Below are 20,101 nucleotides of genomic sequence, written 5' to 3' on the forward strand. Positions count from 1 at the left end.
CTATACTCTTGCTTTCAAAGCTGATCCTATGAGATTATGAATTTTTGGTTACAAGAGACTAAGGATCACTATTGCTAGAGCTAAAATTTCCCAAGATCTTGAAGCTATTGGAATGTGTATAAAAGAAGCACATATCCATGAAAGAAAAATATCACAGAAAATTCCCTTAAAGACATTTAAATAAGAATAATTGCTAGGCAAAGGAGCAAGAAGAAAAAATTAATGATTGGCCAGGGAACAGGAAGCCAAGAATCTAGTGACATTCTGGAAGATGGAAAGAAGGGATGGATCTTTCCTCCTCAGTAATTCCCTTAACTATAGTGAAAGATCTACCTAGAGATAGATGATGTCTCTCAGATGAATTTGGACATACTTTCTCAGGGAAAAAACAAAAACCAAGTCCACAACTGGAGAAGACTGAATTGACTATCGGAGGAAGAGAGTAATGAAAAACTGAACCTCTTAGTACAACCCATGAAAAGAGAGATTCATTGATTAGAACCGGAGTCTATGGGGTTTAAGAGGTGACAGGATGAAAAGGCAAATCCCAAGCCACAGAAACTAAGGAGCAGAGAAATCAAGAGTACATTAATTTTATAGTCTTATTGAACTAAAAGATTTTTAAAGGTTCCTTTTTCTGTTCTCTTTTCCTTTGCATTCAAGACATAGGAAAATAACTAACTTAACTTGATGTCAATTTTTGGTAAATAGGACTGTTAAATCAGGGAACTATTTGTTTAAAAGTTTAAAGTTTTCTTTGGTATAGTTCACTAGAGTGAAGAGCAAATACTCAAAATGCACAGCAGGGGGGCAATCACCCAATTTTCAGGGATTGGCTAAAGGACATAACAAAGAAGCTGATTTTTAATCCTGTGCTTGATTATAATGTAACAAGGACATCACTTGAGGTAGGCAATTTTATGGAAGGGTTTGCTTCTAAATCCCTAAACACCAGAAGTACAATCAGTAGCATGACACAAATTAAAAAGTGTACATGAACACAACACAGTGGAAAGAACCCCAGATGAGGAAGGAGATGAATGTGAAATATGGATGGATGGGGTGGCTAGGTGACGTAGTGGATAAAGCACCAGCCCTGGAGTCAGGAGTACCTGGGTTTAAATCCGGGCTCAGACACTTAATAATTACCTAGCTGTGTGGCCTTAGGCAAGTCACTTAACCCCATTGCCTTGCAGAAAACCAAATAAAATTCCAATACAGTTTTCAAATAGGATATTATTTAAAACAAGTCAAATTTTTGAAACACATTAACAAGTAATCAGATGTAAAATCATTAGCTGATTTTTCCCCACCTCCTAACCTCTAAGTCAAAATTTTTTATTTTATCAGTGTAGGGAATTCCCAGGGAAGGAAACATAAAACACTCTCTACCAATGGGGATAAGGTATCAGCAACTATTCTGCAATTTATAGCCTTTGGGAGAGATTACTAAAACATTGAGAGCTTTAGTGACTTGATCAGAACTTCAGAGTTTAGTAGATTGCAGGTGACATTTGAAATTGGGTCATCCTGATTCTGAGGCCAATTTTCCATCTTCCTCAGGCTGTCTCTCCCTAAGAGTTAACTTTTGAGTCAAATATGCTAAAGATAAAAAAATACATCACATTTATAAAATTTCAAGTGCTAATAATGATGCTACCTTTTCCTTGTATGTCCCATTTGCTCCTCATTTTCTTCCTAAACACCTTCTTTGTTTGTTCTTATCCTTATACACACTAATCCCAGCTGTTAAGTTTCACACTGCAGATGTTTTTGAAGACAACACATTTTTTCTTTATTAGTCAAGCTAATGAAAATGTGGAAGTATTTATGTATTTACCTAGCACATTCTAAACTTATATCTCATTCTCAAACAACAAGAACATGAAGATCTAAAACACTTTTACTTTAGCATAAATCCTTGGTGTACAAGAGAAAACATTCCAAAAAACTTTAGAATTCCACATAAGCCATCTTTATTACTTTTAGATCACTTATAAAAGTCCCTTCCGGGGCAGCTAGGTGGCGCAGTAGATAGAGCACTGGCCCTGAAGTCAGGAGTACCTGAGTTCAAATACAACCTCAGACATTTAATAATTACCTGGATGTGTGGCCTTGGGCAAGCCATTTAACCCTATTTGCCTTGCAAAAACCTAAAAAAAAAAAGTCCCTTCCCTCCAAAAAGCTGCTCATACTGAAATGGAAACTGAGCAGGCCTTATTGAGACTTTTGCTTTTGGGGTGGCTAGGTGGTGTAGTGGATAAAGCACTGGCCTTGGAGTCAGGAGTACCTAGGTTCAAATCTGGTCTCAGACACTTAATAATTACCTAGCTGTGTGGCCTTGGGCAAGCCACTTAACCCCATTTGCCTTGCAAAAACCTAAAAAAAAAAAGACTTTTGTTTTTGCATATAAAATAAATTACAGATTTTAAGAAATTCATATATAATTACCTAAAATTCTGGATTTCTAATTCTAAGATTAAATGATACAGTAAAGCCCAAATTTACTATTTAAAAAAAATTATGACATTTTCAGAAGCATCAGGCATAGAGTGCTGGGCCTGAGGTCAACCAGTCCTGGATTCAAATTCTACCTCTGATCATCTGAGGCTAATCCCATTAGGCAAATTACTGAAGTTCTCTGTGATTGAGGCAACTTCTGGGAATTATCTATTAAGTCTTTGATAGTTTTGATTGGCAATGGTGAAGGGATCTGTTCTGAATTCCTAGAAATCTTAAGCATCCTATATAACCCCCAATATGGTATTATTAACTAGAGAGTAGAATTTGGTATAAGAACTGTTCTATCTTGGACCCAACCTATGTTACCTATTTCAGTTACTAAAGAATGAAAAAGAACTGCATTATAAAGTAAAATCATACCAAGGCCAGAATTAAAGTGAAGCTATCAATAAACAATGACATTATCAAAAGAGATAGTGATGACAGAGTGGGCATAGACCTGATCTGGGAGCTGAGAAGACCTGAATTCATATCTAACTCCTGAATGTTACTGGCTCTGTGACCCTGAATAAATCACTTAACTTCTCAAAAGTGTAAGTTGCAGAGAAGGTGTTGACTTAGGTTGTTGGAGTTCGAAATGTCAGTGCCTAAAATCTCTACTAATAAACTTCAGTGAAATCATAAATCCAGTCCCTATTCCTACTAATAAATAATCACCTCCACAAATACTAATCTATCTCTATTGACTTTTTTTCTCATATCATGATTTTTCCTTTTTCAATTTAGTCTATAAAAATTTCTATCTCAACAACTATTTCAACTTCATCCTAGTGGAAGGCAGGGCTAGGATAAATGGTGACTTACTTCTTTTATAATCTCTAAATTAAAATTTGTTAATATATAATTCAAATTTCTGAGCTTTAAAAAGAAATACATAATTACTGATGCATTTAAAAGATAACTGTGTTAGGCACTTAACCTTTTCATTCAGACAGAAAGAATCCTATCATCTTCAAAAAGACATCTGTCTTTTACTTCATTAACATTTCACAACTCTGTACAGCTAACCATATCCCTGTCCCCCACATCTCATTAGGAGGAAAGACAACTACATTCAACTCTTTAGAGACATCCCAATGGCCTCTAGGTACTGTCTAAAATGGGGTCAAGTATAGGTGCCCCACAAAGTGGAAGTGACATGTGAATGCATGAGGTTAATCCCATTAGACAATTCTAATCATTCTTTTTGGGAAATCTGATTTATGAGCAATTTAGTCCCATTCTACATCCCTGATCCATATTATGGCATACACTTATTTTAAAAATTGAAATGAATTCAGTTTTATTTTCAGAATGAAAATGTTAAAATTATTTTTATATTCTTGAAATAATTTATAAAACACTCTGGATTATATCTATATTTTATATATCTCGGAGACAATCTAGTCCATAGAAGCTAAAGTCCAGAGAGGTTAACTAATTTGTCCTTAATCATATAGGTAGTAAGCGGCAGACTGTGGGGAAAAGTGGAAGGGAAAGAAAAGAATGTCAGAGAAGGGAGATGCCGGGTAAAGTGGGGGGTGGTGGTGAAGATTCCTGGTAGTATTATTAAAACTAAGGTTGAACATCTCTGATTTAGCAATCTTATCTGTATCATCTGCCATAAAACTGAGTTTAGGGAGCTAATTAAGTATCTGAGTAGAGGCTCTGAATATAAACATGAAGTTGAAATAATCCTTTCAATTAAGGGACTCTCCAGCTTGACTGCCATGTGGAGATTCTTTCCCTCTGATAGTCTTTCTCTCCTGATTTATAAAATCTATGTTGCAAATAAGGAGATCAAGGTCAACGTAGCCAAAACAAAAAACTTTTGTTATAGTATAATGCTATTGACTCTATGTAAGATGCATCTACCCATTTCTTTGAGCTCTTCATTGAGTTCTTGAAGCCAGAAAATGTCCATGTCATCCAAGTCATAGCGACACACTGACTCCGCCAGCTCGAGGATATTGATGTAACCTGGTTCTGTGGGCTCCTGGCTGGAGCAATGGATGTACTTCCTGGGCCGAATATACAGTACTTCTTTCACCTTCTCTGAGACAACCCTAAACATGATGAACAGAATAGCATTAATAAGATTTAGTAAAATACACATATTGACTGATGGCAATCCTAAGAAAAAATGTATCATCTGTTGTTATAAAGCAGAGTCAGGGACCCTTTGACCACATATAGTTAGGGTTTTGTTCTATCTCCCCAAGAACATTGGAATATTCTCCAAGTATTCCATTAAAGAGTAATTTATTTTTGAAATTTCCATTCATTTTGTTTCTCATAATGCCTTGACCATATGAAAAGAAACATTGGTTTCTTTTGCACCCCACACTTTTTTTAAAAGCAGCTGTGACTTGAGAGATAGGATAGGCCTATAGGAGGGAAAAGTGTCTTGGAAAAAGGACAACTTAGAAGTGGATTATAACTTCTGAATGGAGAAACTAGACCCCTCCGGTGAAGTGTTTAGGCTAAATGTGGTCAAGAACAAGAGAAATGATATAATCCAATTATACTCTGTTCCAATAAGATTACATCTATAACAAGTAATATATTTAGTTTTTATACATGATATTATAGAAGGGACACTTATAAACTGGAGTATGTATAGGACCTTGAGGGACTTTTTCCTACCAAGAACCAGGTGAAAAAGCTGAGGCTATTTCAGACAGAGCATAGTACCTGCCACATGGAGGCATTCAATAAATGCTTCATGACTGCTTGAATGTTTAAATGGTTTATAGACTAAGTAAAGTTAAGAGGATCAGAGAGATGTCTTTAAATACATGAAATACAGTCATACAAAAGAGGGATAAGACTTGTTCTGTTGCATCCTAAAAGGTATTACTAGGTTTGAAAGGTGGAAGATACAGAGAGAAAGATTTCAGATAAAGAAAAGGAAAAAGTTCCTAACAAAGATGCCAGTCCTCCAAAATGAAATGTGCTGCTTTGGGGAAGGCAAGTGATTTTTTTCCTTACTGTATGATTTCAAGGGGATGTTAGATAGTCAAAGTTACATAGATTTAGATCTAGAAGATGCTTTATCATTTATCTACTCGAAATCCATCATTTTATAGATGTGGAAAGTGAAGCTCAGAAAGTGATATACTCAAGATCACTAGGGTAGAACTAGGATTTCAAATCTAGAAGGTCTTTCTGTTTCTTGGAGATGGTGAGGAAATATTCTTTAAGTGTGTGTTGAACTAGAGGACACAGAGATCCCTTTCAACTGTATATTTTATCAGGTTCTGACAGTTTACTAAGCAATAGAAGGAATGTGAGAAAGACATTGCAAATCTTTGAGTCTCAGTTTCCTTTTCCATAGAATTGAGATACTTATGTCATCTACTTCAAAGGGATATTGTGAGGAAAATGCTTTATAAACACGAAAGCAATGCCGAGATAAGAATTATTAGTCTTCTTATTGATATTATGAATCACTTTCTTTTTTTCATAACAGATTTCCAACATGAAGTACTCTTGTAATCAGCTCCTGCTCTCCATTATAAATGATAAATGATTAGCAACAACTTGATATCCAGGTCCAGGAGTTTTTAATAAGACTTCAAGTTTTAGGGGAGGCTAGGTGGCACAGTGAATAGTGCACCGGCCTTGGAGTCAGGAGTACCTAGGTTCAAATCCGACCTCAGACACTTAATAATTACCTAGCCATGTGGCCTTGGGCAAGCTGCTTAACCCCATTGCCTTGAAAAAAAAAAATCTAAAAAAAAATGTCAAGACTTCAAGTTTTATACCACCATAAAGTGTCCCACAAATTCCCCTCAATGAGACTCCTACAGCAAACAAGGCTTCCCTCTCACTTATTCCAACTCCTAACAGCTAAAGTAAAGGCAGTTGATGTGAAGTGGTTAGGGAAGAAAAGGGCTATTAAAATTGTTTATTGATGTCACTGACTCACTTTCCAGAGACACCAGAACATGTTACTACCAGAGCATGTGGAATCTTCTTTATAAATAATATTTTTTTTTAAAAAATAGGACAGAATAACCCACAGAAATCTGTTCTCCACCCCCACCACCCACCTATATTTCTCACTGGTTGCCTCCTCTCCCAGTGTCTCAACAGCATTTTAAACAGTGAAGAGAAACAAGCATTCATCCAGTGTGGCATTCTCCATTATGAAATGCTCCAGTTTTGAGGCAGGGAAATGGCAATGTTCAGTTAAGTGGCACAGTGGATAAACTGTGAGTCAGATAGTGGATAGGCTGGGAGTCAGAAAGGTTCATCTTCCTGTGTTCAAATCTAGCCTCAGACACTTACTGTGTGACTCTGGGCAAATAATTTAACTCTGTCTCAGCTCCTCACCTATAAAATGAGCTGAAAAAAGAAATGGCAAACCTCTCTGCTATCTTTGCCAAGAAAACTCCAAATGGGGTCACAAAAGGTTTGGACACAACTGAAGAAAAACTTAATAACAACAACAAATAGCATTATCTACTGGTCTTTATTCATAGACAGCCCAAAGTTAAACTGTAAGCAGTCCATTCCAAGTAAATGCCATCAGTTCTATGTGAAAAGATCAGTATATGTGAAGGTTATAGACTTGGTTCAGGTATTCAACTCTACTACTGGCTACCTTAGCCAAATCATCTTTAAAAATGCACTTATTTATCTTTTTAAAAAATGAACCTGATTACAGTCTTGTGAGGATCATATGCATCAAACATTCTGTAAAAATAAAGTACAATACAAAAGAAGCTATTAGTATAATTACAAATTTCAAATCAGCAGAGTTGGTTTGTACAGTGGATAGAATGCTGTTCACTGAGTCAGGAGTGGATAGAATGCTGTTCACTGAGTCAGGAAGACTTGAGTTTGAAACCTGACTCAATTCTTTCAAAGCTGCTATAAATGCTTATATATAAATCTTGTATACAAGTTTCCTATATATAAACCTTTCTTAGTCTCAATTTTTCATCTATAAAATAAGGATAATAATAGCACCCACCTCACAAGGTGACATGAGGATCAAATGAAAAACCACACATAAAACTATTCACAAACCTTAAAGCACTATATAAATTCTACCTACTATTAATGATATTTAATGATGACAATATAGTATGTATATAATATGAAGTATGACCTGCTGAAATGTTGCTATTTTTCCACATGAGGGAGTACTTTCAATTTAGTAAATTCTTAAAACATGAATGTATTTTGCATTGATATTCTAGGTGTTAGGGCAATAAATAGAAAGCAAGCTCTAAAAATATCATTGCTAACTCCTATATCTTACAAAGTAATTTGCTTAGATTTTATTGAATATTTTAAGTCAAATCTAAACAATATGCATTTACTTTTATTGACTCCATGTAGGTCAAATCTTTGTAGTATTGCCTACTTCCAATAAGAACTAAGAAAAAATAACTTTACTTTTATAAGAATCTTAGTGGAGTAGCAATCAAAAATTCAAGGAAAAGCCAGACATAGATCCCCAAACTATTACTCAATACTGCTCAGACATAAACAGCTCATATTAGATTGCTTACTATCTTGGGGTGGGGAGGGAGCAGGGGAAGGAGGGACAAAAACCATTTGGAACTTAAAAATCTTTCAAAAAATTAATGTTGAGGGGTGGCTAGGTGATGCAGTGGATAGAGCACTGGCCCTGGAGTCAGGAGTACCTGAGTTTAAATCTGGCCTCAGACATTAATAATTACCTAGCTGTGTGGCCTTGGGCAAGCCACTGCAAAAATAATAATAATAATGTTGAGAACTGTATTTACAAAATTGGAAAACATAACATAATGTTAGCAATCATAAAAAAAAAGATGCTTTCTACAAAGTCACAAGAGGGAATAAAGTTTTTAGAGTAGGAGTTTCTTACCTGGGATAAATATTTGATAAATTTTTATTTGATAAATATATTTTAATATAATTTGCTTCCTCTGCAAAATTCCCCATAAAAATAATATTGCTTAGCAATAAAATCATACCAAGTTCTAGAAAATAAACCAGAAAGTGCAAATGGTTCTTTTTTTTTTTATCATTTATTTGAACTTACATTGATATCAATGAAAATCAAAATAAAATCTGTATAATAAAGAAGGCAATAGTGTTATCTGAACTAGTTTCTCCATTAAACACATAATGTTATGGACAGAATACAAGAGACACTCAAAAATACTGAAAGAAAGAGTACAACAGAGATATCATAATCCTTTTATGTGTATCCACTAAAATAAGCAAAGGGAAGCAAAGTAGGGTGTTTTAGTGAAGTGAGAAAAATGATTCCACTACAGTGTCCATACAGAGCAGGGGGTTCTTGACTCTTTTTGTGTATCAAAGACACCTCAGATGGTCTGATGAAATTTGATTCTTACTCAGAATATCTTTTTTTTAAATAATTGAAAAATTTCAGTTAGAGATTCATTAAAATAAAAAGCATTTTTTCCCAAAGGCAATCTCATGAAGCTTGTCAAATCTATTCATGGGCCCTTTGGAGTTATGTGGAACTTGATCAATAGCAAAAGAATTACCACATAAACAGTTTGTGGTCGAAAATGCACAATTAAAATAAAACATAGGGATTATGGGAATATATTTATATTGTTGAAAATCATATGTTAACCAAAACACAATTCTCTGGGATTCATTTTTATATCTGTTAAGGTGATAGAGGAAAGAAAGCATTACAATCCCAAGATTTAAGCTTCTGGTAATCTAACTTTACAGCTAATTAAATATGAAAATTCTATTATGGGAAATAAAAAGGGGAAAAATTAATATCTTTAAAGTCTTACAAAGTTTCCTTAATATAAAAATAGCATTTTTACACAATATTTCTGACCCCATACATGTGTAATTATGGGTTTGACTAATATTCCTTTTAAAAAAGCAAACAAAAGCAAACATACCTTATTTCTGAGTAATTGTTTATTCCAGAGCATGTTCTTTAGTTTATTTTATTGCCTTCCTCAAACTTAACTTTGTCTTTCATTATAAGAAAATAGAAGAAGGTTTCAGTTCCTATACAAGCTAAAGGTTCTGTGGCTCAGATTTACTTAACTATTTTGTAAAGCAGCAAGAAATATGGCCATGAAATTGAAGATATTTCATGAGAAAGCCTATTTCCTGAAATATGTACTATTTCCTGAAAAATGAAACTAACATGTGCTAAACTTCCTCTTATGATCAGAAAATATTATAAAACCATTTTTAAAATTTTGATACAGTCTCAATCCAATCAGAACAAGAACAACCAAAAATAAGAATACTACTACTACTACTACTAATAATAATAATAACTGTAGCAGCAACAATGTATCACTATTAGAGCACAAGGATTCTTCTCCTAACATTTTGAAGAATTCCTAAAATAGTGTATCACACTTGCTATCAATCACCACCCCCTCTACCAGGTTTCAACTTTGTAATATTTTCCCAGAAGGAAATGGGACATTCATTGATAGAAAGTATAATCTAAGAAATATCCAAATTCAAATTTGTATTTTTTGTCCAGGATAACTGGTAAAGACCAAAAAAAAAGGTTTTTAATTGTTCTCTAATTATATTGTTATTTTTCATTTATTATCATCACCTACTCTTGGTCCAGTCTAAGGATTTTTCAAGGCAAGATTAAAACAAATTGTATTAATTTAAAGTGAAAGTCATCACGTTTAAAATGCATAATGATCCATGCTTCCTAGAAAGATGAGAAGAAATAAATTCTTAAAGTGAACATTTCATCACGTTGACTGAGGATATTAAAGTAGATTACTGACTCTATTTGGTGATTAATTGAAAGCAAGAAAACTAAAGGAATCATTCTGGTAATGGATGCTGCTTTCTTATTTTTAAGAGTGGAATGAACTTTTAAATCCATCCTCTTTACATCCTTTTTCTTTTTTGAAATTAAAAGATAGTAGTGACATGCTATTTATAGGAAAAACATTATTATGCCAGTCTATTTAAAAGAGAATTCATTTTATATAGTAAGAAGTTTTAGAGAGAAAATTTTTTAAATGTAGATTCTTATTTTAAGAGCAAGACTAATTTTTTTTAAATGCATACTTTTACAAATAGGAAGTTCTTTAAGAGAATAAAATGGGCAAAAGGAAATGGCTAATTTTTTTAGTGATATTGGCAAATAATTGCTTTTTACTTGGCCTAATGATGTATAGGAGAGGTGGATCAACAGAAGATTGAACTGTGCTATGTTAGCATCTGTGTACTATCGATAGATCTAGGAATCACCAGACCACTTAGACATTTTACTCAAGGAGTTGTCAATAACCATAAATTACTCAGCATATAATTCCCTTAGTTGAACTAGCACTTGACATGTTATTATCTAAATTATTTAGAAACTACTTACATATGACATTATAGAAACAACTTAAATAGATACAATACTTGCCTTCTAGAAGTATTGTAAGGCACAGCACAAAGTATTAAGGCACAGCACAAAAATACTACCAGTATAAAAAGACATATCACACTGATGGGTGACAAAATGCATTTAAATATATGAATATATGTATGTCTTCTGGTCCAAGATTGTTTTGTTGTATAGTGGGAACTAAGCAATTATGCATTATAAGAAGAGCATCTGAATAGGGAAAAATGCCATCTTATTTTTATTTCTCTGCAAAATACATGATATATGATTACAACATACTAGAAATTGGCATACAGTGGACATGGAAATTCTAAATAACAATAATTCTAAGACCAGATTAATATTTATATACCACTTTCTTCTTCAAAGCATTTTCACATTTCACATTTGATCCTCATCAATAATACCCTATCAGATATGTAGGAAAGATATTATTACTGTTGTTGTTATTCTTTTATCAATGAAGAAACTGAGACACTCAGCTAATAACTGTCTAAGTTGGGACTCAAATTCAGGTTTTCTGAGCTCTATTTAAGTACTCCCCCCCCCCCCACGGCTAGAATTAGAGCCTAGGTCTTCTGATTACCAGTTAAGCATTCTCTTCATTACACCATGCTACTTCTAAGTGTATTAGGTGGGTGTTTCCAGTATGTTCAGGATATCTTCAGGACATATCCATATAATAATTCAAGAACTACATTTTCTAAAGCAGTTGTCTGGCAGAAGAAGAATCCTTTATCTCCTCTAAAAACCAAAAGCAAGAGCTTTTCAAGAGCTTATAACAGGATAGGGTTTAAGTTAAAACAGATAATTGGGTATATTAGGTATACCTATTTATGGACCAGGGTCTCTCACCTCACTTTCTCTCACTCACATTAATTATTTATTTACTTATTCTTTTACCCACTAACTATAGCCTGACTCTTATTTATTTGTGTACTCCGCTTTGCTTTTCACCTCTCTCCTATTTCTTTCTCTATTCTCTCTTTCCTTCCCTCTCTTTTCCCTCTGTATCTTTGCCTGTATCTGTCTCTCACTCACCCCTTGGAATTTTTTATTTCTATATTTTGTCCTTTTTGCTCACCTCACTTCTTTTTTTCTCTTGCTACTTCAATAATGGCTGTAGCTAATAGTTTCCTTTTGGCCAGTACCCAGAATTCTTTCCCTTTCCTGACCCCACAGTTACACTGATGTTTACTCCAAACAAGTATTGTTTTAATTGGAAAGTTGCTTGCACCCTGAGTCTTTCCCTTCTTTGCCAGCCAAGTCCTGGCTTTTTAGTTCTCATTCCTAGGCGTGAGTCCAGGTTTCTATTAGGCTCCACACAGATACTACTTCTGTAAAGAACACACACATGCTTTCTTTCCTGATCCCTGAACATCTTCCATACAGTTTAGGTAACATACACTCTGTCCATTATTGAGATCCTGGAAGCACAGACTGGCAATACCGAGAAGGAAGAAAAGGAAACATTAGGATTTCATTTTCTTGGCAGCAATGTAGACATTAGGGGAAAAAATGTTTACAGGAACCATTGATGCTTCAATTATGCAACATGATGACCTCGATGAAATATAGCTAGAGCTTCAAAATATCAACATGTGTAAATGTGGAAGCAACAGTTTCTGAAATCATTATCAAAACCCTTAGGGTGAAGATGTTACCCTCACAACACTACATAAGTACTGAACAGTGGTATAAACATTATTTGCTTTACCTAATGGCAATTCTGTTTAGTGGACCTCTGAAGTCTTTCACGTGTATAACTGCTAGTTTCTTTAATGACAATTCCACTAGGCAAATTCAACCTTAGTTGTCCTTATTCTCAAGTACCTACTAATAGTTTCAAACCAGTCTCCAGACAAGTCTCAGGCTGTGGATTAGTTCAGGATATAAGCCTAAATAAATTAGCCTAGCTTTTGAAATTATATGATAAAGATTTAACTTCAATTGTCAGTAGGTTCTAGAAGTTTGTACAAGGACACAAAAGTCAATCAATCCTCCATCTCTTACTATAATATCTAAATAGAACTTTGATGTGACATCCCATTTTTGAAGCCTTGTTTCAAAGACTAAAAAGGAAAAAAAATTACAAAGCCCAGTTTGATTCCTATAAAGTGATGATGATGTGATGGGCAAGCTAGGAAAGAGCCTGTGATTTTTGAAAATATGGATGTCCCAAATGTGAAGTTTAATTCCATTAGCTTAGATTTGGCCTAAGGGAGAGAATTAACAGCTTTACTGTTTATAGGACTATCCTTCTTAAAGATTCTTAAGATACTGTTAATTTTGTCACTGGAACATTACACAGGAGGATTGCATCTTATGGTATAATTTTTACTGTTTTGCCTCAATTTTTTTTTCTCCAACTAAGGTGGGGGGATAAAAAAAGGAAGAGTAACAAAACAACTATCAAGAAGATCAGGTTCATATGTTTACTAAGAAATATTATATAAACACTGTTTTAAGAAGGGGGAAGGTGAAGAAGATAAACAGATATACAGCACATACAAATTATGAGACAACATTTTAAGTACTTTTCAACTATTATCTCATTTGATCCTTTCAACAACCCTCTGAGATAGGTGCTGTTATTATTTTACAGTTAAGGAAGCTAAGGCAAACAGAGATTAAGTGACAAGCTCAGAGTCACTTTGTTAATAAGCATCTGAGGCTGAATTTGAACTCAGGCCTTCTTGACTTCAAACCCAGCACTCTATCTACTATGCCACCAAGTTGCCTGAAGGATTGTTTAAAAATGCAAATGTATAAATGGGCCTAATTTTAAAGAGAAAAAATTTTTATAGGAAACAGAACCATTCAACTTACATTTCACCAGTCTGAAATTTGGACTATTTAAAATGGCAAAAATGTTTTAAGTCTTCAGAGCAATATGGCTTTAGATAGCCACAAAAGCTGCTACACCCTAGTTAAATGTGTAAGCATGCAAATACCTGAGAGAAGGCTGTGGAATAGTGTCTGGACTGGCTGGTACCTGAACACCCTTTTCCCATTCTTCTTTCCATGTATCCGCAAAGAGGTAATATTCATCTGGGTTAACATGATGTGAATCTGGCAGTTTCATGGCACTGATGAGGTCCTTCCGGAATACCTATGGATGAAACAGCAAATAATATAAGAGAAAAGTGATCATGTCATTGGAGAAATGATGAGGACTGTCTTAATATCTTAATATCATAGAAACAATGTCATGAACAATATCTATTTGAAAAGGATTTGAAGCATGGAAATACATATTACATATATGTGTGTATGTGTGTGTGTGCATAGCATTCCCCCCCACATATAATTTACAATTTTTTAATTCAATTTTTTTCAATCAACAAAAAACTTCCTTTTTCCCCTCACACCTCTTCCCAAGGGGAAAAAACCAACATGTTGCAAACATATAGTTAAGCAAAATAAATTCCCACATTGGTCATGGTTTTCCCTTCCCCACCAAAAAAAAATTCAAGCTACACTTTGACACTTTGAGTCCTTTCTATTTAGAAAAGGTTAACCCTTTACATTTTAGGATAACTTAGGAAGAGGGAACCTTTTCTGTTTTACAACTATATATATATATATATATATATATATATATATATATATATATACATATATATATATATATATATATATATATATATATACATACACACCCAGAGAGAGAGAGAGAGAGAGAGAGAGAGAGAGAGAGAGAGAGAGAGAGAGAGAGAGAGAGACAGTCCTTTGGGTAGTGGTAGGATAGAAAAGAGAGACTTTAAAGCCTAGGTCAGCAAACTGTGCCTTCCTCCACCAAATCAGTACTGCTGCCAGGAACTAATAATGATTTTTACATTTTAAAAACCAATAAAACTTTGTTTACAAATGCAAAAAGTATTCTTAGCTTATACAAGGACTAGTTTTCTAAATCCTGCTTTAGAGCATCAAAATTAACATGTATTGGATCAAATTCTATTTCTACTTTGTATCTCCTAGTTATTAGCTAAGGGCTTCAGAAAAATTCATTCATTTCATTCATTCAATAAATATTTATTAAGTACCTACTATGTCTTCTGACCTATTACATAAGAACCTGCCCTTAATTTTTTTGTCAAGTTCTTACTAAAAAAGCAGATATTCTTGTTTTCAATCTTAATTAGCAAGTATACAATAAATACTTGCAATAGGCCTAAAGTACTGGAACCATGGATGATACAAAAGAAGCATAAAATTCACAAGGAGTCTGTTCACAAGGAAGGTACAATCTAACTGGGGAAATAAGATAACACTAAGAGAACAGTCTAAGATAGTATATATTCTTTGCAATAACAGGAAGATTTCAGGAATTTTTGTTTCATGTTCTTAAAGGAAATTTCAAGAGGCTGGTAGCAAATACAAGGCACTATGAGTTTGCCTTTCCTAGCAATGATAGTAACTCTAGAAGTAGAAACAGTATTTGTTGTTTTACAGTCCCTTCAGTCACGACTTGGGTTTTCTCAGGAAAGATACTGGAGTGATTTACCACTCCTTCTCCAACTCATTTACAGATGAGGAATCCAAGGCAAAGGGGATGAAGTGATTCATACAGTATCACATATCTAGTAGGCGTCTGAGGTTGTATTGAACACAGGTCTTCCAGACATCAGGCAAAGCATGCTACCTAGCTGCCCCAGAAATAATAGAGCTGCTTCCTATTCTCCGGCACCACCAGCTCTAAGAAAGGTCTAAGTAGAAAAATGCTGATCAGAGTTATCAAATACAAGAGTTGGAGGGGACTTCAGAGATCATTTAGTCTAAACAATTTGTTCAAAATTATATAGATAGTTAGATGGTGGCCAAGATAGCAATGACATATAAAGCCCCCAGCTACCCTAGTGCTCTTTCCTTTATCTCTCTGAAACTCTTATGCTGTTGTGGATTATGGGAACATTACATGATATTTCCAGATTTCTGAGTTGTTCTAATGTGGAAGGAACATTTTGCTCTCTTTTCCATGTATAAGCAAAAAGACTTTGGAAGCTCTTTTTACTTAATCTATCAGAATCAAAAATCAAGGTTAGAAGAAATTTTAAAAATATTTCAGGCCAAACTGTTGACCTGATGTTTACCCATGATACAGTTTATCACTGAACTGTTCCTCTTTCTCTAAACCCAGCTATTACTGTATGAATAGGATACAAAACTGTAATATGAAGCTAAATCTGACAATGACACAGTTAAGATATGTTCTTGTAATGTTAATTATATTCACTATCTCTAAATTCATGAACTATCATTGATTTACTTTTTTATTTACACTACAATGATTTAATGAACAAATTTCTTCATTCATAGAGAGATATTCTGTTCGCTTAACAAAATCTGTTTTTAATTAATAAAAATCACTTTGAAAGATTTTTGCTCCAAAAATATGAATCCTCTCATTTCTTTCACAGTTCTTAGTTCAGGTAAGTTGGACCTCAACACCTGGCAGAATCCAGTATCACCAGTCTACTCTTTTCCAAATCAGTAGCACAAGCTATGAGATCTCTTGAAGTTTTTGAGAGGAATTTTAGAGTTAAATTCCCTGGGAGCCTGGCTCGACATGTAATCATAAAATCCAATAGTCTACAGGTTGGTTAAACCCACTTTGAGATAATCTTGAGGTATACTGTAAATACCACAATGCCTAGTTTCCCCAGGAATCCCATTAACATCATGGTCATCTGTTTTAGCATCCCCAACCAGCAAATAAGTGGGAAATTCAGCATCTTCCGCCCCATAATTTGTTGGTTCTTTGTGTAATATATATGAATCTATTTATTATTTAATAATATACAAATTTTCTAGGGTTAGAATCAAATAAAAGTGGTGGGTTAGAATTCCACTAAGAAATGTTAAAAAAAAAATGGGAAAAAGTCTATCCAAAAACTGAGAATCTGCCTTAGAAAAATAAAATAAAAAGTTTCTGAGGTCATGATAAAGGAACACTCTAAACATTACACTGACATATCAAAAATCTTTGTGCATTTTTAAGCTCCAATATTAAAAATTATACTAAGACTTTGGGGATAGCCTGTGAGAACACTCACTAAAGACACAAGACTTGCAGATTTTTAGATTAAACTGAACTACTATATTAGAGATGCTCATACTAAAGCTTCCTCAATTTAACTTAGAAAAAAAAATCAGATAATTATTCATTTTGTTAAGCGAAGTCTTTGAATATCAAAGTCTCAAAGTAATACAGGATGGATGGGTAAAACTCTTTGCCCACAAAGAATTGGTGTCTATAGACACTTAAAAACAAGGTATTCCACCCCCAGGATCTTCAGACTTTTTGTTTCTAATCCGGCTATGAAAGTTAAAATTCCATTACTGTATCTCTTTCAGTTACCAAAGTGCCTGTTTCTCACCAGCATAAGCAGAGACCTCTTTTATAAATTAAGGGGTACAATTTTCCTAATTGATAAATTGGATTGATAAAAACATGAATAGATAGTTTTCAGAGGGAGAAATCAGTTATCAAAAACAAATTAAGCAAAATTGCTCTACATCACCAATAATTAGAGAAATGCAAATTAAAAGAATTCTAAGGTTCTTCACACCCATCAAATTGGTAAAGTTGACAAATAAAGGAATATGTGGGACAATAGGAAAACAGGGACATTGGTATACTGTTACCCCAAAGAAATCCCCAAAGAAATCAAAGAAAGAGTAAAAGTACCTAAGCAAAAAAAAATATTTCTAGCAGCTCTTTTTGTGGTATCAAAGAATTGAAAACTTGAGGGAGTACCCATAATTTGGATAAAGTTGAATAAGTTATGGCATATGAATTAGATGGAAACAAACTTATGAAGAAATATGGAGTGAAGTAAACCAGGGGTGAACTGAAGTTGAACAGGAGTAAACTGAGGTAGAATAATAGTTAAGTGAGTACAACCTGGAGAATAATTTATGCAATAATAACAATACTGTAAAAACAAACAATTTTAAAAGACTTGAGAACTTTGATAAGTGTAATGACCAGTCATGATTCCTGAGGACTTGATGAAACATTCTACCCACTGCCTATTTGAGAAGTGACAGATTCGAGTGCTGTGGAGACATATAGAGATGGGGAGGGAGACAGACAAATTTTTTTGGCTTGACTATTCTTGTTTGTTACAAGGACTTTTTCTTTCTTTCTTTTCAAAGGGAGAGGTAAGGGAGGTGGTGACTTTGTTAAATTAGAAATTAGAAAAAATTTAATTAAAAAGGTTAGGTAGAATAATCAATTTTATCCTGTATGGTTTCTAACTTAAAACTCAAACAGGAAAAAAAAAAGAGTCTATTCTCACAAGTCTTTTGGAATTGTCACCTTGACTCTTAATACCTACTCTCATGCAAATTCCACCTTGCCTATGGTACCAGCAGACAAATGATGCAGGGTAAATTTTAATGACTTAGCCAGTTGAATTCAACTGAACCTAATTCAACCCCAGTATACTCTTGTGACAGAAGAAAAAGAAAATAACAAGCTAGAGATTACTTTCTTTCTAAAAAAAAATATTATTGCTCCAGTCACTAGTCATTGTAATATTCTATTTGAAATTTTTTGAATTTTGTGGTTTTTTACCTACTTTTCCAAGAGTTCCTATCCTGCTATATAATGTGAATATAATTCCACAGTTGTCAATCTGTATATTGCATTTTTCTTTAAACCTCTTCACCCTGAGAGCTAGTATTTGTTTATAAATCTACTAGCCATTATACTTAAAAAAGACTGGTACAAATCCACAGTGAATCCTCTTCACTCTTTTCACAGATATCAAAGAAAAGAGCTAAATGACTTATGTTCCTCCATCAAGCAATCTTTGATGAGTACATAGATGAATATTTTTCTTGTCTCTTCATCTATAGAAGCTCAGAAGATGGCTTCTCTTGCATCTTTTTACTGTGCCCTAGTTGTAAAACCTCCCTTGGTTTGTAAAATCTTTAGAGAGATTTTAAATTTAGCAGTTTAATCTTGGTACCCTGAAAGTAAGTCTGCGCTTTCAACTATGAAGCAACTTTAGCTAATATAACCACAGATCCTTTACCTTCTATTGCCTGAGAAGTAAGTAGTTGTACTTGATGGCCTAAGTAGACATAGAAAGACAAAGCTTATCTGGAATCTAACCTATTCTGGATTAGCTATTGGTTTTGAAGTTTCAGTCCTATTCCCAATACACTGATCATTGGTTGCTGCTGCCCCACTTGCTGAGGTCTCAGAAGCTCATATTCTTCAACCCTCAGTGTGCTTGTTGTTCCCCATTCTGTTTCTGCCTTCCCTCTTTAAACCCTGTGAGGTAAGTACTACTTTTATCTTTATTTTACAATTGAGGAAACTATGGTAAACAAGTTTAAGTGACTTGCTCAAGGTGACAAAAATTAGTCAAAGTCTGAGGCTAGATACAAGCAAGTCTTATCACATTGACCATTGGTCTTATTAACCTGACTACCTAATCTTTTCCCCATCAGAGGGATAACCTAATTATCTTTTCTGTTAGTGGCTATCAAACTAAACCAGAGAATGAACTGAAAGATACCCCATGGAAGGGTTCTAGTTTTTCCTATTTAATCTTGGTGCTTTCCCTCTAAGACAGTAAGTATCTTGTTTCCATAGTTGTTTAAAAGTTGCCTCCCCATTAGACTCTGACTTCTTCCGGAGGAGGGATTGTGTTTCTGGTCCTTTTTTCTATTCTTAGTATCATCTAGCACACTGAAAGTTCTTAAACCTTTGTTCATTTGACTCGACAGAATCAGACTTTTCTGCTTTGGTTATGTTGGTCACACTTTGTATGAAATACTAGAAAGTGATTTATGGTTAATTGTATTCCCTGCTCAGGCTACTGAATTAGTTGTACTCACCACAGCCAGCACCTTAACCTCAAGAAAAGCCTCATATTTAATTAAGATTCTTGATCTGCTTGTGGTATTCTGCACATGACAGACAATTTTGGAAAGAAAAAAGGTTATAACTCACATATAGTGTTTTTGTAGGCAGTTTTGTTAGATGCTTGGCAGTTGCCTTCTGAAATTGCTGCTTACCAAACTACTACTGATAAATTCTTATAGAAATGCCCTAGCAGATGTGAACTTCCAGGAATCGCAAAAGGTTATGGCCAAATTTGGTTCCTCTAAGAAGCTTCCCAGAAGAGATTTTAGAAAGTACTTGATGAAGAAATGATCAATAAAACTAAAGGGAAATACCAGGAAGCTCCTCCATACCAGCCA

The 20,101-nt window shown here is 34.3% G+C and overlaps 1 protein-coding gene across 4 annotated transcripts in view; it reads right to left on the minus strand.

The window, feature by feature from the left end:
- Window positions 1-20,101, minus strand: part of JADE3 (jade family PHD finger 3) — a 197,663-nt gene that overhangs the window by 37,144 nt on the left and 140,418 nt on the right. For 3 of the 4 annotated variants that reach the window (XM_074213693.1, XM_074213694.1, XM_074213692.1), the window contains 2 exons: window positions 13,834-13,991; window positions 4,378-4,568 (listed from right to left, as the gene is read on the minus strand). In XM_074213693.1, coding sequence (XP_074069794.1) covers window positions 4,378-4,568; window positions 13,834-13,991 — 349 coding nt within the window. The remainder of the gene's footprint in view (window positions 1-4,377; window positions 4,569-13,833; window positions 13,992-20,101) is intronic. The other variant, XM_074213695.1, reaches the window with a different exon arrangement.

The sequence above is a fragment of the Macrotis lagotis genome, chromosome 1 (genome assembly GCF_037893015.1).
Source record: "Macrotis lagotis isolate mMagLag1 chromosome 1, bilby.v1.9.chrom.fasta, whole genome shotgun sequence".
Lineage (NCBI taxonomy): Eukaryota > Metazoa > Chordata > Mammalia > Peramelemorphia > Peramelidae > Macrotis > Macrotis lagotis.